The sequence below is a fragment of the Toxorhynchites rutilus genome, chromosome 1, assembly GCF_029784135.1.
Source record: "Toxorhynchites rutilus septentrionalis strain SRP chromosome 1, ASM2978413v1, whole genome shotgun sequence".
Lineage (NCBI taxonomy): Eukaryota > Metazoa > Arthropoda > Insecta > Diptera > Culicidae > Toxorhynchites > Toxorhynchites rutilus.
In genome coordinates, this window is record NC_073744.1 from 184,656,029 (window position 1) to 184,678,127 (window position 22,099).

The following is a 22,099-nucleotide window of genomic DNA, read 5'->3' on the forward strand; positions in this document are numbered from 1 at the left end:
AGTTGAAGCGTGTTGCGTAGAAAATCTTGATGGTTGACGATTGAACGGTGTAATGCTGAAAACATGCAACGAATCAGGGGTTGGTCTGTTTGGAAAAACTTTGTACTCGCCTGATGGAGCAGGCTGGACTGCCCTATCTCCATTATCGAACACAGGGCGGGGACGACTGCGGCAGGAACCGATGAGATATGGCTCGACTGTGTCGAAAGGATAAGGGCTGTCCATAGAACCTGTTTGTGTGCGTCCCGGGTTGGCCTCGACGATCGATGTTGATAATATTTGATCGGCTTTAGTAAATTCTATGACGAGTTCTGTCGAGATGACGTAGGGCCGTTTTTTTGGTCGTAATCGAAAACACGGATGGTGACTCCTTCTGGCCAGTACCAAGTATCGCCTACTACGTTGGACACAGCTTTATTCACGGTCACTTTAAAAGAGACAAAAGATAGATCTTCCAGACGTTTACCACGGGGAACCAGCTTGACTACGCTGACTAACGATGGGTCTACATTTGCGATCTCATGAACATGTTATTTTATACCACATTCTTTTTGTTCTGGGGTGAATGGAGTCACGTAGAAATCTACCATATCGTTAGTCGGTTGTCTGACTTTGGCAACAATCAAAGTCCCAGTAGTATTCCGAGTAATATTGTGGTTACTGTTGCTGGGCAAGTTGTGATGTACAGAAGAAGCTGAACTAGATCTATTAGTACTACCTTCGTTTGGAGCATTAGATAGAGGCTCGTTCGTGGATAAATCATTCGACTTTCCAATTGGCGCTGCCGGTGTGGATGCAATTGCCTGAGATGTAGGCCTAGACTGCAAGTTCGACAGGATTTTCACGCGTCGGTTTCCTACAACGAGCTTGTCTGGTTGTTGTGCAACTGAGCTGTTGACTTCATCCAATACTTCAAAGAAAGATGATTCGTCACATGATCTCGAGCGATTTATAGGATCGATGGTATCATCTAGATTGAGCTGATCGATGTTGTGGAGGAAAGTTGACTTGTCTAGCGATTGGCTGGTTTGTCTGAGTTGCTGTTGTGATCCATAGAGGGTTTTATTGATAGTACGAAGATTATCGCCGTAGTTTCCTAAACGTGTATCTATGGAGTCCGTACGTATCAGCAGCTCGCGTAATGCTTTTATAATAATTTTTTCGCGATTGTACGTAGCTGGGTTAAAATTTAGTCGACGTGATTCACAAAACCAAAGTAGTCCGACTCGTGCTGACCATGCTGAGTAATGCAGCTTGGTTAATCCTACACAAGTGTGGTGGAAAATAAAGCTACACGAACCACTGCACGTGATTACCTTCCCGGAACTCAAGGACGTGAACAAGCTTGACATGTATCCATATTGCAGAACAAGTTTGAAGATCACGAACCAGCTGAATTTCAATGTCGCACAATGTCGCACTGATGGAAGGACAAGCTTCGAAGCTTCCAAAGCTTCCAAGATTTGCTACGTGGTGGCACTTCGAATCGATGAGAGAATACGAACGAGTAGGAATAGGCGATGGCGGTGTCAATACATTAGAATATTCACAACAAAAGCATGAAAAATACTCATACACAACGCTACGACACGATACAGGTACAGAGTAATATGATAATGGTGACTAGTATAATGCGGCACGAACGAGTCTGGTAATAAACAACACGGAAAAACAAACGTAATTGGCAAATGAAACTGCGACGGAAACAATGACGTTACACCAACAATGCTGTCCTGAACCTTGATTTGAGGCACCGTACGATGGAACGCAAATCTTATGCAGCCGATTTTTGCAATGCAAAGCAATTTTGCAAAAGTGATGGACGCAATTCAAATTATTAGTTAGAACAGCTTCTCTTCTATTCAGATGTCTCTTCATTACTGCAAAATTCAGGTTTTCCAGAATAAGCTGAGAAATGGCCCCTTTAGAAAATCTATTTTTGCGTCTTAATTTTTTTCATCATTTTTCTGAGAATGTATTTTGAAGCACACAATTTGGATGCGAGATATACGCAAGGAAGCAGAAAAATAGCTGGCCAAAATGCGCTTATTTATTTATTTTCGTTTTGTAGAGGTTTAAGCATTGAACCTAATCCGGTTTTTGCTTTGAAAAAGGCCATTTTTTTTCTCTATTACAGTGATTTTCAGCACATTTCGGCTGGTTCGTCATTTTTACTTCCATTTGTGGAAGAATGTCGTGAGTGAGAATTGAACTCGTGATCTCTGCGTGACAGGTATGGATGTAACCACTACGCCACATCGCCTCCCGAAAAAGACCATTTATAAGCTCGAAACCTACTCTATCATTCCCTTAAAAAAGCAATTTCAAAGTTTTGAAGTTAACTCTTTGTCTTAAGAAAGATTATTAATTGTTCACTGGATAGAGCGAGTTTAGAATACAATTATTTTATATTTTTCGTCACTTATTATACGTATTATTGCATTATTTCAACACGCGACGCCGGAAGTTAGTAACCAAGAAAGCTTCTCTACAATGAAAATAACTGGTGACATAACCGATAGAGACGCTGGACTACATAGTTCATTATGTTGTATCTTATCCATATTTCAGTGCAGTTGTAAACATTAAAATGCTCAAAATAACTCTCATTCTCATTCTCAGACATGCACGGCTGATTGATCGCTGTCTAGAGCGAAATCAAAACACTGAACTTATTGATTATTCAAGTAGTTATCAGTGTTTCTTAGCAAAATTACATCTCCATCGCTCCAAAAAAACAGCGTTATCTAAGAAATAACCCACAAATTATACTATGTAGCGCCTTTTGCAGAACGGCGACAGAAAATCCGAACCGTATCATTTGCGTGGCATTAATAGAGATAACGTTTGCATTAAAAAAAAAGGGACAAATTTGGCGATTTTTCATGGGTTTACATTCACACGCACTGACGAAACTATCCATGCAGCATCAATCATAGTAACCCATGAGTCAGCAGAAAAAATTTTATAGCTCTATCAGTCGAACTCTAACCGTGATGGCGAAAACAGTGAAGCTACTCCGTTCAGAAGTGTGCGCGTTCAAAGAACGGTACCCCGCCGCGTCGGAAATGGACATCGTGTGGTACTTTGTGGACGCCGGATACGCCCGTTCTGGTATCTACAACATATTGACACTATTGGACAACAATCAGAACATAGAAAGAAAGCCCGATTCCGGACGGCCGACGACCCTGAGCGACAACAAGCTCCAAAGGATGATGAAGGGGAAGATCGAGGAAAAAGTGGCTACATCAGTGCATGCGCTTGGCCGGGTGAAAGTGAAAGTGAAAAAGTACCTGGCGAACATGGACATACATGACAGGAAGCGAAAGTCCCATCCACTGGTCTCGGAGCTGCGGCAATGACGCAGTTGCAGTTGCAGCGTTTTTGTGCCGAAGGAGACAAATCCGCCAAACTCGCCAGAACTTCGCCCAATAGAAAAATTCTGGGCGATTATGAAGGGCAAGCTCCGAATGACAGGGTAGATCTTCAAAGCGACCAGGATTTGGAGAAAGAGTGGATGAAAGCGTGTAAGAAAGATGACGCAAGTGTTGCACAGGTTTTGATGGGTAGCGTTACATTCAAGGTGCGGGTTTTTACCCTAGGAGAGGAGGTTGAATGAACCAACTTTGCGAAAACGTAGCTAATATGTGTTTATTTATTCCCTGAGAGTATTAACAACAAGTTGATTCACGTAACACAACTTATACAGTATCTTAAATATCTAAAAGGTTAATTGTGTTAATCAATAGGGGTCGATTTTTAGACCTCGTTGACCTACAAAATTAGTTTTCATTTGTGTCGACCCCTGTGAAACCAATAAACCAATAATATATAAATAACTCTTTAGTAGGAAGTTTCGGTGTGCTTGAAAAGGATTAATGGCTTGCGTGACTTTGTGAAAGCAGTTTTAAAAGCAGCGATTCTTTCTTGCCTTTGCAAGAACTCGTCATAGTTCGAATTTTCGGTCAAACCCGTTCACAATGCGTGGGGATCTTCACGAGAAGAGACGATTGCTTGATGAGGTTCAGTTGCAATTGTACAGGGGAGCATCGATATAACATACATTTTACCTCGATATAACGTACACATTTTCAATGGTAAAAAAATCTTCTCGGAATAGTACTGAGAGTTTCATGTCAATCTCACAGATTCAACAAAAGTCACATAGTGGTTTCGAATTTCATTTACAGCGTTGGAAATCCTATATAAACTTTCTGTGTATTGTGCATAGTGAATAAACTGTTTGTAGTCTCTTGTCTGAAACCATAGTCCATAATCAGGACTTTCATATGAAATTTGCATTGTTGCATTACATGCTTTGCAATATGGCTTGAACACTTGTACTGAAGAATAGATGTGTAAGCGGTCAATTTATCTATTTACCCTTATGGTTTGATTCAATTAGAATCCGCAATTACAGTTCATTTTATAACAGCGGTCGTAGTTGGCTTATCTTTTGACAGCAAATTGTTTGGAAAACTTATATCTTTCGACGGTGAAAATTCAGTTCATTTGTTTTGTTTTCAAAAAGTTGTGCAGGATGGATACCGCGAGGAGAAATTTGATTTTGGACACCCACATTAAAAATCCGTCGTGGTCAGATACTAAAATAACGAAATCGCTGAAAGTGGCTAAATCGACAACGTTTTCGCGAACGTGCAACTGTTGTTCTGATGGATCAGAGGATGCGTCTTGGTGGACCATACGATCGGCTGAGGTTGAAGGTATTGAGATAATTAACGCAAACCCGGGGCTCTCGACATCGCCACAAACACAACTTTAACCGAAGTAACATCCGGCGAATCCATATGTGAGAAATTTATTATAATGTATGCGCCTGCAAGCAACCAAACAGAACGCTGATGCAAGATCTGATGACCATAAGATGCGTTCGGAAATTATACAATAAGGTTTTCACGGAGTACGAAGGATGCATGTTGATAGATTACGAAACGTACATGAAGATGGATTTTGAACAGCTCCCAGATCTGAAATTCTATAAGACCACTGCTGGGAGGAGACGTTCCCAGCAAATCGAGGTTTTTGATTTGCAGCTGTGGACAGTTAGTCAAGGTTCTCACCACAAACATGACAATGGACTCAAAAATGTACAGGAGAGAGTATCTGCTGAAGCGTCCGGTGAAGTTTTGGCCATGTTTGGCAAGCTGTCACTACAGTCGAGAGGTGCTTCAGTTGTACCGTGACAAGGAGCTCGATTACATTGAAAAATATCTCAATCCTTCCAATTGCCCCTAATTCCACCCAATCGAAAAATATTGGACGGAATTGGGGGCGAATGGGAGAATTTCTGCAGACATGAAGTGATCGTGGAATAAAATGGCCGCTGAGGATGATCAACGATCAACGTATTTTGATGTAAAAACTTTTTTTTACCTTCAACCAATCCCTAGATACAATTGGTTCTGTGATTCTGGATTCTAAATGAATTTAGTTTTAATAACCAGGATGAGGGGAGAAACATCATAAGAAAGGTTGGCTTCATTTTCTAGATCTTTTTTATCATTATTTACTAACCTTACCCAAACAGCAACACAGTAAAGCAATATAAGCTATGTTCCTGGGTTCTTTATTGTGCTTCGATATAACATACAATTCGATATAACGTACAAGTTTGAAAATGAAATGTATGTTATGTCGAAGTTCCGAAGAATTATTTCCCCTATGAGCCGGCGATGATGACCCAGCTTGATTTTTTCTGTGGCATTTTTTTTCCTGTGGCGAAAAACATGATTACGCCTGCTTCGTCATGGCTCGATTCGATGTGTTGATTGTAATGCCAGATGCACAGCGAGTGAAATATTCGCTCGCGTCCACAGTTTGAGGGAGAACGACGATGATACAAAACGTGCAGAACAAGCGATGTTTGCTGTTTTGGGTATAGCAAGGGATTGAAAATTTTCCTCAGATGACGTGCAATATTCATACGGCATACTCACTGTGCAAGGGTGGAGATAATGTCGCAAAAATTCTTTTTTCGTTTTTCTCCTTCGTTGTTTCTATTCTCGCGGCTGCATAAGTTGCCCGCTATTGACAGCACGGTTAGGTAAGCACACAAATAGACAAAACAAAGGTATGGAAAAATGGGAATGCATTCAATTTTCTTCAATTTAAACCATTTACAGACTATGGGATTGTAATGTGTAGCATGTCAAACAAATCTCAGAGAATTTCCGATTCGATTGGTATGCAAATCATCAAAATCCATTCGCAGTCGAAATAGTCATTAAACGTGACCTGTATTCTGAATTGGCACGCAGACGTGATCCTACGCCAAAAATCTACTTTCAACTTTGACAAAACTGTTGTGTTTTCAAATCGTATTTATTTCATCGGTTTTTATTTGATACAAAATATTTGAACAACTCAATTTTGAAGAGATTCTCTTCAAGAGAACCATGTTTCCTGTTCTGTAGATTCCAATATTTTTATCTATTTTACTCTTACGTTACTATTTGTCGTCTAACTTTCATTTGTCTTCCGTTATCTCTCTTCCAGGTGGAATGTGTCCAGTGGACGTTCGATGCGGCCGTCACCGGAGACGAGAATGGCAGCGCTGGTGAGCTGCGCCATTTAGCGGAGTTTCTAGCCAACAAACAGTTCGATTTGGTCATCAACCTACCGATGAGGGGTGGCGGCGCGCGTCGTGTCAGTTCTTTCATGACCCACGGCTACCGAACCCGTCGGCTAGCGGTCGATTATTCCATTCCGCTGGTAACCGACGTCAAGTGTACCAAACTGTTGGTGGAAGCTATGAATAGGATTGGTCGAGCTCCACCCATGAAAACCCACACGGATTGTATGTCCTCGAAGACCATGGTCAAGCTGCCCGGTTTCATCGATGTGCATGTGCACCTGAGAGAACCCGGAGCGACTTATAAAGAGGACTTCGACTCGGGTACCGCTGCCGCGCTAGCGGGAGGCATTACCATGGTTTGCGCGATGCCCAACACCAACCCTCCCATTGTGGATCGACAATCATTCCAGCTGGCACAGGAACTGGCCCAGAAGGGTGCTCGGTGCGATTATGCCCTGTTCGTGGGAGCTTCCTCGTCCAATTTCACCACCATCAACGAACTTGCGCCGCAAGCTGCGGCTCTCAAGATGTACCTCAACGAAACTTTTACCACTTTGAAGCTGAACGATATGCTGGTTTGGCAGAAGCACCTAGCGAACTGGCCCAAACGGGCCCCCCTCTGTGTTCACGCAGAGCGCCAATCCACCGCCGCCGTCATCCTGCTAGCTTCCCTCGTTGATCGACCCATCCACATCTGTCACGTTGCACGGAAGGAGGAAATCCTGATCATCAGGGCTGCGAAAGAACGTGGCATCAAGATCACCTGTGAGGTCTGTCCGCATCATCTTTTCCTGTCCACAAACGATTTGGATCGTATTGGAAGTGGGAAAGGGGAAGTGCGACCGGTTCTCTGTAGTCCAGAAGATCAGCATGCACTCTGGGACAATCTGGACATAATCGACGTGTTCGCTACTGATCACGCTCCGCATACTAAGGAGGAGAAGGAATCCACGAATCCTCCACCCGGTTTCCCGGGTCTGGAAACGATTCTCCCCCTGCTCCTGAACGCTGTGAACGAGGGTCGTCTCACGGTGGAGGACCTCATCGCGAAGTTCTACAAGAATCCTAAGCGGATCTTCAGTTTGCCCGAGCAGCCCAACACTTACGTTGAGGTAGACTTCGAGGAAGAGTGGACAATTCCTGAGACGCTGCCGCACTCGAAGGCTCGCTGGACTCCGTTTGCTGGGATGAAAGTGAAGGGACGCGTTCATCGTGTGGTACTCCGGGGTGAGACGGCATTCGTGGATGGAGTGGTACTGGTCAATCCCGGCTACGGACAAAACGTCAGAGAATGGCCCTTGAAGAAGCCAATCGTTGCATCCTCCGTTGAGAAGATAAACGCATCACTGGATGGTTTGGATTTGCTGTCCATCACCAAATCGTTGGATAACTCCCGCCAGGGACAGGACTTTTGGGATACCGATGGACACACGAACGATGCGTTCGCCAAGTTGCTGGCGGGTGGTGACACGCACAAGCTGGCCGTCCACTTTGGCGATCCGCATATGAGGCCGATTTCGCCGCTGCCCAGGATCCGTTGCGACTCGACCGGTAACTACGCGAAGGATGTTCTCCTTCATCCGTCCGGGCCTCCGGCCAGTTTGACTCCCAAGGAGAGAAACCTTGCCGGAAAGCACGTGCTGACGGTGGGAATGTTCAGCAAGGAGCAGCTGAACGAGATATTTAACGTGGCTCAAACGATGCGTGCGAGGGTGACTAAGGACCGGCCGCTGGATGATTTGCTCCGGGGTAAGGTAATGGCTTCGGTGTTTTATGAGGTCAGCACGAGAACGAGCTGCAGCTTCGCTGCCGCCATGCAGCGGCTTGGCGGACGAGTTATCTACATGGACGAAACGAGCTCGTCGGTGAAGAAGGGTGAAACCCTGGAGGACAGCATTTCCGTTATGGCCGGATACTCTGATGTGGTGGTGCTGAGGCATCCCGAACCGGGAGCCGTTTCGGTGAGTGTGGGTTGTAAAACTTGTTTGAAATGTTAATCAGAAGAAAAAAACTGGAGGGTTCAAGAGACTTCAGATGAAGGAAATGTAACAACCTAACGCCTTGAACAAGTGCACTAGAGTTGAACCTTGGGAAAATGTGAATGGTTTGGTTTTCGGTTTTCTGGTTTTCGTATTTTAAAATCGTGAAATCATGATTTATAAAATTACAAAACCACAAAATTATCAACTTACTAAATTACTAAAATACTAAATTACTAAATTACTAAATTACTAAATTACTCAATTACTAAATTACTAAATCACTGAATTACTAAATTACTAAATTACTAAATTACTAAATTGAAAAATTGCTAAATTAAAAAAAATGAAAATATCAAGCAGCAAAAAGCAGCAAAAAAATGAAAATATCAAGCAATAGCAAATCAAAAAATCAGAAACCCAAAAAATTAAAAAAAAACCAAAAAAATCAGAAAAACATAGAAAACCGAAAACAAAGACATAAAATCAGAAAGTAGAAAGTAATCAGAATATAAGAAAATCAAAAAAGCTATAAAAAATTACAATAAAACAATATTAGAAAATAAAAAAGAAAATATGTCAATCATACAATTTATAAATCAGAAAATCAAATTACAAAAAAAAAATAATTAAAAATCAGAAAATAAATAATTAGAGAAAAGATAATCGGAAAATCAGAATAGCAGAAAATAAAAAAAAGAAACAAAGAGAAATAAAATATAAAAAAAAAACAAAAGCACCATCCTCAATCGGCACTGGAGAGAGTTTCACTGCCACGCAAAGAAGGGGACTTGGAATAGTCGACATATCTGCACTGTGTGTTGCCCAGGTACGACAACTGCGCGAGTACTTCGCAGAACGCGCCAACCAAAACGCGCTATACCGGGCTGTCTGCGCCGCCGACAGAGGATACAGCGCTCTGCACTTGGCGCAAGCGGAGTACCAACTCAACTGCAATCTGCAGACAGTGGAGGAGAAGATTGCAGCTTGGAAGCAGAAGGCAGTGCATGGTGCCCACCCCCATCAACTGGATCGGCCACACGTCGACAAGGCCGCATCTAATCTGTGGCTAACGCGTGGTGAACTCTCTTCAGTAGTAGAAGCCGACATGATAGCCATCCAGGACAGGATAATGCCGACGAGAAACTGCAGGCGGTACGTCTGGCATCAAGACGTTGATGACATTTGCCGGATGTGCCATCAACCAGGTGAAAACATAGAGCACATTATGGGAGGCTGTCCCGTTTTGGCCAACGCAGCCTACACCGAGCGCCACAACAACGTGGCCCGTATTGTTCATCGACAACTGGCGCTCCAATGTGCTCTACTGGAAGACAACGTACCAAACTACCGTTACCTGCCTGCACCTGTCCTGGAAAATGACCGTTTCAAGCTGTACTGGGATCGCACTGTTCTGACCGACCTCTCGATCCACCACAACCGGCCAGATATAATGGTTTACGACAAGAGCGACCGCAAAGTCACCATCATCGATGTCGCTATTCCACTGAACCAGAATCTGGAGGAGACCCACGGTCGCAAAATCTGCAAGTACCGATCATTGGCCGTGGAGCTCAAGGAACTGTGGGGGCTAAGGGAGGTCCCAAGAATTGTTCCAGTCGTTCTCTCTGGAACTGGAATTGTCCCGAAGACACTTCTGGAAGCGCTAAAGGTGTTGAATATGGAAAAGGAATTGGCCGGCATCCAAAAGTCGGTCATCCTTAGCACCTGCGCGATTGTCCGACAATTTCTCGGTCAGGACTGAAACAGCACGAGCATGCAGATACGTGCATTCCGCAGAGCCTAGTCCCCCTTTGGCATTCAGAAGCCCGGGGGCAGGTGAAAATTCTGGCTAGGTTCGCCTAGTTAAGAAGTGAGATAAGTCTGCCAAAACAAAAGCAAAAATTTTTAAAACAAATGAAATAACAGAAAATAAAAAAAAAAGAAAAAAATAAAATAGGAAGGAAAAACAGAAAATATAAAAACGAATATTCAGAAAATTGAAAAATCAAAAAATCAGGAAATTATAAAATAACAAAAAAAGGAAACCAGAAAAACATAAAAACATAAAATCAAAAAACCTAGAACTGTAAATAACAAAACTAAGAAATCAAATTATCAAAAAATTAAAAAATCAATGGACCAGAAAATCTTAAAGACAATGAAACAGAAAAAAAACTAATAAATAAAAAAAACGGGATTCAGAAAAAAAAAACAGAAAAGCAAAAAATGTGAAAACCAGAAGAACAAAAAATAAATAAAAAGTGAAAAAAAAAACAAAATCAGAAAAAAAAAAACAAAGAAACATAAGATCAGGGAATCGAAAAATCACAAAATTAGTTAAAAAAAAGAGAAAAACTGAAATCTGGAATACACAGCATCTAAAAATCAGAAAATCTGATGATCATAAAATTTCAAAAATACGAAATCACAAAATTAGATAAACAGAAGAACAGAAAAATTGAAAATCAGAAAATCTGAAATTTAGAAAAAAATCGAAATTCACCCAATAACAAGATTACAAAATCAGAAAATCGCTAAATTAATAGCTAAAGAATAACTAAGGAATAGAAGATCTGAAAATTGAAAGATCGGAACGAACATAAAATCAGAAAATCGAAAGATTATAAAAATTGGAAAATCATAAACTTATGAAATGAGTAAGTCCGAAATTTACAAAAACAGAGTAACCCAAAATCACGAAACCATAAAGATATAAAGGCAGAAAATAATAAAATCAGAAAATCGAAAAATCAGAAAACCAAAAAATAAAAAAATCAGTAATCGGTAAAATAAACAATATAAAAATTTAAAAAAAATTAAGATAAATCAGAAAAAGGAGGAATCAGAAAAGTCAGAGATTCAGATCATAAAATAAGGAAATTTAAAAATTAAATGAATCAATTAGTAAAAATATAAAAAGGTGAAAAAAATAACAAAATAAGATAAAATTAAAACAAAACAAAATGACAGAAAATCTAAAAATAATCTAAAGTCTAAAAAAACACAAAATTTCAAAATCAAATAATCAGAAAACAAAAAAAAAATTAAATTAAAAAATTTCTAAAAACCGAAAATTTTAAATCTCGAAAATAAAATCAGAAAATTAGAAAAAGAAAACAAAATCCTCGAAAAGCAAAATATCAAAAAAACCTGGAATCAGAAAAAATAAATAAACAAAGAACAGGAAACTTGAAAATCAGAAAATCCAATCTAAAAATCTGGAAATCAGGAAATTATAACGATTATAACAAAATTAGAAAGAGAACAAGAAAGATAAAAAAAATCAGAAAAAACAGATAAAAGTAGAAAAATAGAAAAGAAAAATAAAAAAATTATAAAAAAAAACAAAGTACATCATTAAATTAAAGGATCAATATTGAAGAAAAAACAAAATGACAGAAAGTCCAGAAATCGCAAAACCAGAAAAGCAGGAATTTGAAGTTTTAAAAATTTGTGAAGTCAAAAATTTGAAAATAATTATAAAATTACAAAATTAGAAAATCAGAAAATTATTAAAATAGAAAATCAGAAAATTAATGAATTAGAAAATTAGAAAATAATAAAATAGAAAATGGAAAAAATTAGAAAATTAAAAGATTGAAAAAAATATGAGAAAAAAATGTAAAAATCCCAGAATCATAGAATTAGAAAGTCGAGAATCCAGAAATCAGAAAATAAGGGATTAAGGAAATAAAGATTTGAAAATCAGAAAATTATAATCTTGAAATTGTAGAAATTTAAAAAAAATAAAAAAATTAAGAAATTGAGAATTTGAAAATAATTATAAAATTATAGAATCAGAAAACTATAAAATCGCAACATTATTAAAAAATAATAAATTAGAAACTCAAAAAATCATATTATATGAAAAAAAGCAAACGAAATAACAGAAAATCGAAAAACCGGATATCATAAATTAACTTTCTAAAAATCACAACTGAAAATAAGAGAATCATAAAATCTAAAAGATCGGATGATCAGAAGATACAAAAATCAGCAAAATTAGGAAATTAGACCAAACTTAAGCTTGGAAATTCATAACCATCAAAGGATCATACAATATTAAAAAAAAACAAAATGACACAAAATCCAGAAATCGCAAAAATGGAAAACACAGAATCTGGAAATCAGGAATAAAAAAATATCACAAAATCACGAAACTACAAGATCAGAAAAAAAATTAAAATCAGAAAATGAAAAAAAAATTAGAAGATTGCAAAACCAAAAAAAATATATGAGAGAAAATCAGATAAGAAAAAAACTCTCAGAATCGAAAAACCAGAAATCAGAAAATAAAATAAGAATAAGAATATAATAAGAAATAAAAATTACAAAATAAGAAACTTTTTTGAAATTTGAAATTGAAATTTAAAAAAATTGAATTTAAAATTTAAAATATTTGATAAGAATTATAAATTTATGCAAAACTAGAAAATCAGAAAATTATTAAATTCGAAAATCAGAAAATCTAAAAAAATATTAGATATGAAAAAATGGACGCGAAATAATAGAGAATCGAAGACCGGACATCGGAAAAAAAAATTGAAAAATCACAACTGAAAATTAGAGAATCATTAAATTCAAAAGAACGAATGATCAGAAGATTCAAAAAATCAGCAAAATTAGGAAATTAGACAAAACTTTAACTTTGAATTCAGAAAATTAAAAAAAAAAACAGATAAAAAATTAAAGTCAACGGATCACCACAAAATATAAATGAAAAAATAAAATGACAGAAAATCCAGGAATCGCATATTTTCAAAATTACTCATAACTACAAAATGAGAAAAAATTAGATATTTTGAAAATCAGAAATTTTGAAAAATAGGTAATAAGAAAACTTGAAAATTTGAAAATTAGAAAATGAAACAATTAAAAAAATACGAAGATTGCAAAATAAAAAAAATATGAGAAAAAATTAAAAAACAAAAAAAAATCAGAATCATAAAATCAGAAAATCGGAAACCAGCAATCAGAAAATAAGAGAATAAGAAATAAAAATTAGAAAATTAAAAAACTTGAAATTTTAAATTTTAAAAATTTAAGTAATTGAGAATTTGAAAATTATTATGAAATTTTGAAATTATGAAATTAGGAATTCAAAAAGTTATTATATTAGAAAATCAGAGAATTGATTGAAATTAGAAAATTGGAAAACCAAGAATCATAAAATAAGGAAAAATGGAATGAAAGAAAATTGAAAAACCGATTATCAGAAATTAAGAAAATATGAAAATTTTAAAAAAGCACATTTAAAATTAAAGAATTATGAAAATTTCAGATCGAATGATCAGTAGATCAAAAAATCAATAAAATCAGTAAATTAGATAAAACTTCAACTTTGAAATTTTGACAATTAAAAAAAACTAGAAATCTCGAAAATTAGAAAAATTAGGAAATCAGATAACTGATAGAAAGATACAGTGTTGGAAAAAATCATCTTCGCTAAGATCAAATGCATAGATTTTCGGGCTAGGTTGCATCGAAAACCTATATATTCCAAACTAAAATTAAAATGACAGATCCAGGCAACCATTGAACATGAGCAAATGAACTTTTGTCCTTCAATATATTTCGATGTTTATTTTTTCCACCCAGTGTCATTTTCATCTTGATTATCGGAAACGTCAGAACTTAATTTCATTACAGCCAAATGAATATCAGCTGTTGTTAACTTCTAACCTGAGGCTGCTGTTTGCGGTTGGGTTTTGCAGTTGCCGGATGCCGTAATCGGAAATACCTTATGAAATTCCCGATGTCGCAAATGACTTGGCGGTAGCTAAAACCACTCGTTGTATCCATTCTGCATATGCCGTTGCTACCGTCTCGCCAAGTTAAATTTATTTTGAACTTAAATTCTCTGCCAGAACGAATATCGTTTCGGATGTGATGAATATCAATTTGCTGCTTTTGATATCCAAAGTATAAATAACAGCGAAGTTATGAACCCCACTCAATGTCGCATTCATTCATTATAGCAAGTTTGTCCATGCAACAGCGATATGAACAAAATGAACTCGTTTGTTATTGTCATCAATATAATGAGGGCAGTGTGTTTCAAGCTGAAAAAAAGTCATTTACACTGGAACAAAATCATATTCGTTTCTCGTGAATATTTGTTGATATTCTAAGACACTGGAAAGATGAACAAAAACACAAAACCCCAGAAAAACTTTAAAAACTCAACATCAAAAGATTATGAAATCATAAAATCACTAAATTACAAAATTAAAGAAGGACAAACAGAAATAAACAGAAAACTCAAAAATCAAAGAAAAATATAAAACAAAAAAAATCTAAATGCGAGAACCTACAACGTGGAAGGACTCAATCGTAAAAGATAACACGCAAATTAAGGAAAAGCTTTGAAGAAAACAGCGAAGATGATAATTAGAAATCCCGCGCTGAACAATTATAGATTAGAGATAATTGGAGATAATCAAATTTTCGTTCCACTACTGATATTTAAATCTATAAGACGCTTCTTCACTTTGCTTTAAAAAGTTCAATAAGATAACAAATCTGTTAAGAAAACATCACAGAAATCATCATGTTTTATGTAATATCTCTTCATAAGTATTTAAAGTATTTATTGGACATGAGAGGACAACATTTTACAGGTTAGGATGATTTATGTAACATTAGAGGATATGAACATTATTGAATAAATTTGTCTTCTGATTGATTACCGGAAGAACTCTCGTCGGCAAACTTTGATTTCACGTGAATTCAAATGGTAATAAACCTTAATTTTCTTATATCGTATTACAGCGGGCGGCCCATCACTGCCGCAAGCCACTGATCAACGCCGGGGATGGCATCGGAGAGCATCCGACGCAGGCTCTGCTGGATATTTTCACCATCCGGGAGGAGATAGGTACCGTCAATGGGCTCACGATCACGATGGCAGGAGATTTGAAGCACGGCCGGACGGTCCATTCGTTGGCCCGCCTGTTGACCCTGTACAACGTCAACCTGCGTTACGTCAGCCCGGCGAACCTGCGGATGCCGGAGAGCATCACCAAGCTGGTGGAGGCCAAGGGAATATCACAGAGGGTAATTTTGGGTGTTTGTGGTATTTCGATTGTATTTAATTTGGTTGTTTATTTCAGATTTATGACAACCTGGAAGCCGCGATCGCTGAGACTGACGTTCTGTATATGACCAGAATCCAGAAGGAGCGCTTCGCTTCTGAGGATGAATACAAAATGGTAACATTGCCTCGATAGATTTTGTTTCTTCCGAGTAATCCTGATGTTTGTTTTCAGTGCTGTGGCCAACTGGTTCTCACTCCGCACATCATGACCCGAGCCAAACGCCGCATGATCGTGATGCATCCGTTGCCGCGGGTTTTCGAAATTAGCAAAGAGATTGACATCGATCCGAGGGCCGCCTATTTCCGCCAGGCCGAATACGGTATGTACGTTCGGATGGCTCTGCTTGCCATGGTTCTTGGTAAGTGCTAAGCTAAGCTGCGCCAGCCGCATAAAAAGTGTGAAACAAAAGACAGGGATTTCTTTCGAGGAGAGGAGAAAGCGCCATTGAGAGTGATCAATCGTATACTGTTTTTTAAAAACAAAATATTTGCCCGCAAAAAATATATTCTATATACAGACGAATGGTCTACCTAAATGCTAAGCACTGAATGTTCGCTGAACTTTATATAGGACTTAAAAGAAACACCCTCTCGTACTACTCCTAATAACTTTAGTCTCAGACTTCGTTCTCCGAATACTCTCTCGCGTGCGCTCAAATACATTCACATTCATCCTCACACATCCTTCAGATCATATTTCGGTGATCACGTCCGTACAGATAGTAACCTGTGATCCTCTACTGCTTCGGGAGTCGACCTGCTGGGAAATCGTGATCACCTCTGGACCGCTTGGTTTGGCCGCGGACAGCTGTCTGGCGCCGTTTTCCATGTTTTCAAACAGTTGTCTGGAATGATGAGAGGGGATTGCGAAATAAGCAAAGTGGTGAGGTTTTGAAACTCTACTGATCCTACCTTTTTCTTCGAGTAACGAAAACTATCAGAGTGATGAGGATGAGACTCGCGGCTACTATTCCCAGTCCGATCGCAGCCAGCGTGATTTCCGGGTGAGCTTCGCCATCCATCGACACCATAGGAACTGTTTGGGAAAAGGAGAAAACAAAAGGAGGAGAACAACTATTAATTATTTTGAAATGTTTCAGTCAGCATCAGGAATGATGCATTTGAAACTTTCTGATTGTGACATTCATCGGAGACTTCCTTTTCAGGAGTTGTTTTCTGTTCCTACATCGATACTTCAGATCATTTTTGTGTCTATATGATAAGACTGCATGTACCGTTAAACTTTTCAAAATGTTGCGCTCTCTGGCACTGATAACATTTTCGACCTGGCCCTAGGTAATTTGTGGTCTTTAAGGTCTGTCCAAATCTTTCACATCAGTTTCCAGATGGTTTTTTCGACAACGCTAGAGAGACTATTAATTTACACGAGATGTACGAGAAGACGAGACTCATTCTCTTTCAAATTCCATCGAATGGAGACGTTCTCCAACGACGAGCGGAGTGGATAAGGTCTGGTTAACATAAAAATAAAAAATCAGAATTTTCTGAATTTTAAAATAAAAATCAGAATTAAATTTAAATTTTGTTTTCAATTTTTTTCAAATCTTCCAGTTTTTTTTTTTAATTTTATGGATTTGACTAATTTTTTTTATTCCCGAAATTTGAGAACTTCAGAATTTTTTGATTTTTTTTAATTTTATGATTTTTTTTTATTTTCTGAAATTTTAGCTCATTTAGAATAATACAATTTAGCGATTTCTTGAATTTGATGCTTTTTTAAATTTATTTCAATTTCTTTTATGTTTCTTTCTTTAATTGTTAAAAGCAGATATTTATGAATTTTTTGCTTCGTAATTTTCCTTGAAAAATCTCAATTTACAGTCAACTTTACCTAACTCGATATCCAAGGGATCATCGAGTTAGGGAGGTATCTAGTTATGGAAAGAAAAATGCTTGTAAAATCAATCGGAGGTGTTATGAAATTCATCGAGTTAGGGAAAATATCGAGATACAGAACATCGAGTAAAGGAGAGTTACATTTTTTCTTTCAAGTTTTTCAGTTTCTCAAAAAATAAAAATTTTGGAACTTTTCTAAATTTATGCATTATTCTGAAATTTTATTGATCCTTTTTGAAAAAAATTGACTTGAAAACATTCGAATTTTTTTTTCAATTTTCTCTAAATTACCAGGGTTTTTTTTCCATTTTTTATGAATTTTTATGATTGTTTTTAAATTTCTCAATTTTATTCTCTAATTTCTAGAACTTCAGAATTTCAGATTTTTTTTAAATTTTGTATTTTTTGTATTTTTCTGAATTTTTAGCTCATTTAAAATTCTAGAATACAGGGAAACTTCGATATAACGTACCCTCGTTATAACGTACATTTTACCTCGATAATTCATTGTTCTATCAGGAAAAAAATATTGATTTTTTTTCCTTTACACTTTCTAAACAACGTTATACATTTCCAAAGTGTAAAGGAAAAAAAATCAATATTTTTTTCCTGATAGAACAATGAATTATCTGTATTGTTGTGATACTAAAACAAGTTCTGTACCTTCAATCAATCCCGAAATACAGCTGGTTTTGTGATTTCGAATTCTAAATGAATCAAACTTTAATCAACAGTACGAAGGGAAACATCATGAGAAAGACTGGCTTCGTCTTCTGATTGAAGTTATTCATTAACTTTACTAAAACAGCAACACAACAATGTATTATAGACTACAGTCTTCCGACAAACACTTACACATGTCCACGCGATGTGAAAATTACATGCCTTTGTTTGAATTCGAACATGATTTTCGCTAGTGTTGAATGTCTATCCCAAACGCGAACAATGATACACAAACATAAACATTGTAAACAAACACGATGTTTATAATTCAAGAACATCATGTACAAACATATCACCCGATGTCGCAGTATTCATTGCTTTCGTTTCGTTTCTTTTCACGCACGGAAAGAAATTATTCATCCTAAAATATTTCTTCGTAGAATACTTTTTCACAGAAACGAACTTGAAATTTAGTTCGCATTACAAAAATTGCATGAACTAAGAGGCTATGAGTTCATGCACATTTTGCAAGTCTGATTATATAATCCTTGGTTTCGTGCAAAGAAAACATTCTCTGAATAGAAAGAAGTTTCTATGAGATTTTTTTGCGTGCATGTTGCCAATTGAAGTCTGGGGAAGCGACTGCACAGCGGGCGACGTCGTACAAATGCTGGCCAAATAAATAAATAATTATCCAAAAAATAGTTTTAGATGCATGTTGATATTTTTATGAAAGTTTGATTAGGGCGTTCAAAAAACCAATTCCAAAAAAATCATTTTGCAGGGTAATGTTTCTGAAAAATTTCTGCATCAAACGCATAAAATCATGAAACCAATTGCAAACTGCAAAATATTATTTCACCATGAAACTAGTTTTGGTATTTTTCATATTTTCTGAACAAAATGTGATTTATCATGCACATTTAAATTTGCGTTTAACCCTCATTTTCAGGGGGAACGAATTTTCTGGGGATGCAATTTTTCTAAAATGGTTTGGAAGCGTTTGCAGGATGAAAAAATGGATGCAAAGAGAACTCATTTTTGGTAAAATGGAAATGGGACTGTTATGCCTTTTTGTGCAGTATAGTAAGAAGCTGGGGCGAGTAAAGGGATATTTTTCAGTTTAGCGCAGCATAATTGATTTTATCTTAACAGTATTAATTTGAAATCACTGATTTGGGTAATTTAAATTTATGATATTATATTATTATATATATTCTGAAACCTCCTTCAAGTTTGTTGATATAGAAAAAAAGTAAAACGAGAGTCGTTCAACAAGTTTTTTTTTAAATTTATTACAAGGGAATAAAAATTAAAAAAAACAAGAATAAAAAAATGTATGGTGCTCCAAATTAAAAAAAAAAACGCAGCATTCAATTATTAATTTGAGACACAGCCATTGGTAGGAGATCTTGATTGCATCTTATAATCATCATATCATTCAACAGACATTCGCAGACGCCGTTGATCAAGTAGTATTTTGACTGCTGAAAAGCAACGTTCCACCGTAACTTGAGTTGCTGGTACAGCTAATGCGGTCATAGCCAAGTCATACAACTTTTTTTTATCAAATTAATTTACATTTAAGGGAGCTTTCCTGGACCCCATTTGGTATTAAGGGTACTATTCAAAATTACGCAATGTGGTAAGGAATGGAAAGTCCGCATAAGACTTCAATTCATATAAAATATGGGTTAAAAGTAGGCAGGGATGGAAAATAATATGGCATTGGTTTTGTTGTTGTTGTTGTTGTTTTTTGCTTTGGATTGGATTGTTGTTGTTGTTTTTTTGCTTTGGATTGATTTGTCTCGAATGAGACTTTCTAGGTTTTGATGTAAACTACAACTACAACAAACGAATCTGCGAAATAAATACTGATCCATTTTTTCCCTGATCGACTAAAAGAGTTAATGCATGTATTACGCAAATTGTGAATAGTCCTTAGCATAATTGTGCACATATTAGGTTGGGGAAAAAGTTATTCATTATTTTCACGGTAGCTGGCTTTAGTGATCAATATCTGGCGTAATATCGATCATACATTTTTTTTAGTTTAGGCTCGTTGTAAAGGTGACATTTCACACTAAAAAATCTTTTGCTGTTTTCTGTTTGTTCCATTCAGTATTGAGTTACAGGGTGTTAACAATGGAGGTCAACAAAGAGAAAATTCAGAACATTTTACACCTTTTCTTTTATAAATGCGAAAATTCAAGCCAGGCCGATACTGCAACAGCAAAATACATGCAATTTAATTAATCTTTTAATTTTTATTTTTTTATTAGTTTTTTTGAAAATTGTTTACCGTTTTTTTTCTCGCATTGCAAAATTTCAATCATCAGAAGAAGATCAGAAGAAGATTGTAACAATCTATTGCTCGAGTTTTTCGCCAATAAGGACCAAGACCTCTATGATAGAGACATTATGAAGCTACCTTTAGAATAGCAACAAATTTTACAACAAAACGGTGTATATTTGACCCAAACCGGACAATCCGAAATATAAAAAATAATTCACTCAAAAATAATGGATTACTTTTTCCTCAACCTAATATATTAACATTTACTTAAATCGTATAGAACATTGCAACGATACATGACTACACAAATTTTTAGTTATAAAAAATACTTACAATGGCAGATAGTTTGTCTTCCTTCGAAAAAAAGGCGAATCTACAAAGCACCATCTTTGGTCAAAGATCAATGCTTCCTTGAAAGCCTTATTATTAAACATTTCACTCATTCTTTTATCCAAAGTTTCGATAATTCTTGTTGAGAATCGATTTTGTGCGCTTACTTTAATTTTTAGTTCATATTGGCATTTCTTAAACGCTTTGAATGCATCTCCGTATATGAAGTTTTCCCGTTGGACACATACAGAGGCTCAAACGCGTCTTTATAATCCTTCATGAAATCCCATGTTTCATTGCAGATTAAGAGTTCTGAGCATTGTCTTCCGATATCTCTGTAGAATCCTTCATGAGTACGTATACTGTCGATCATGGCCCACGTTGATCCCCAGCGCGTCTCGCAATCAATAAGTGGCAAAGGAAGTCTGGCAAGATCAAAATATGTCTTGAACTCCACCTTTCTCGTGACTTTAACCGATTTGCGTACCACTTTGAGAATTGCTTCGGACTCCACATCTAAAACGTCTTTGGCAATAAGATTTAGGGTATGAGCTCCACATTTGATTTTTTCGATGTATCCCTCGGTTGAATTCGAAAATGAATCCTCTAGATCACTTAGCATGACTTCCAAGCAGGAATCATTTTCATCACTATCATCGTCTGTATCGGATTTCTCAATAATTTCCACATCTTGTTCGGATGAAGCTGGAACATCATTATCTGTCTGCATCATCAAAACCATGTCTTTCCCAATTCGTAGACCATCAGTACACTTCAACATATTGAGACCATTATCAGTCGTAGCAGAGTATATATTCAAAAGACTCAGTCCGTAGCATTTGATCACCTTCTTCAATATGCTTTCTTAGATTCTCGCCGGTTTGCCTTTCTTTCATTTCAAGCATTGATAACGTTCGGATAACGAGCTTTACCATTGAATATTAATTCCAAAAATTTTCCGTTGGTGACGTGATACACCATCATATTTAAAACGAACCATACGGGTTTTCACTTCAGCTGCAATCATAGCACGAACTTGATTGGCCACATTTGAAATCTTAGAGACCATTGCCTTGGAATTGCACGGGATACCCAGAGCCTTAGCAAGAACCCCAGTTGTTTTATTGAAAGCATCACTATCGAAAAAGTTAAATGGCACACTGTTGACTGCAGCCATTTGCACTAATCCACATGAAAAATCGTCAGGATTTACCGGTACTGAAACTCTTTTAATTCTTTTGACTGACGGCCCTTCGGATTGATCAGCTTGTCGATCT

At 36.9% G+C, this 22,099-nt stretch overlaps 2 protein-coding genes across 3 annotated transcripts in view; one reads left to right on the forward strand and one right to left on the reverse strand.

The window, feature by feature from the left end:
• LOC129762098 (CAD protein) overlaps window positions 1-16,212 on the forward strand; it is a 48,708-nt gene extending 32,496 nt beyond the window's left edge. For both annotated transcript variants that reach the window (XM_055760084.1, XM_055760085.1), the window contains exons 5-8: window positions 6,520-8,559; window positions 15,352-15,636; window positions 15,693-15,791; window positions 15,849-16,212. In XM_055760084.1, the coding sequence (XP_055616059.1) occupies window positions 6,520-8,559; window positions 15,352-15,636; window positions 15,693-15,791; window positions 15,849-16,046 (2,622 nt within the window). In that variant the 3' untranslated portion in view covers window positions 16,047-16,212. The remainder of the gene's footprint in view (window positions 1-6,519; window positions 8,560-15,351; window positions 15,637-15,692; window positions 15,792-15,848) is intronic.
• LOC129762100 (uncharacterized) overlaps window positions 16,135-22,099 on the reverse strand; it is a 73,059-nt gene continuing 67,094 nt past the window's right edge. Inside the window, exons 2-3 of the mRNA XM_055760087.1 lie at window positions 16,589-16,712; window positions 16,135-16,521 (exon numbers count right to left, since the gene is read on the reverse strand). Coding sequence (XP_055616062.1) covers window positions 16,368-16,521; window positions 16,589-16,712 — 278 coding nt within the window. The 3' untranslated portion in view covers window positions 16,135-16,367. The remainder of the gene's footprint in view (window positions 16,522-16,588; window positions 16,713-22,099) is intronic.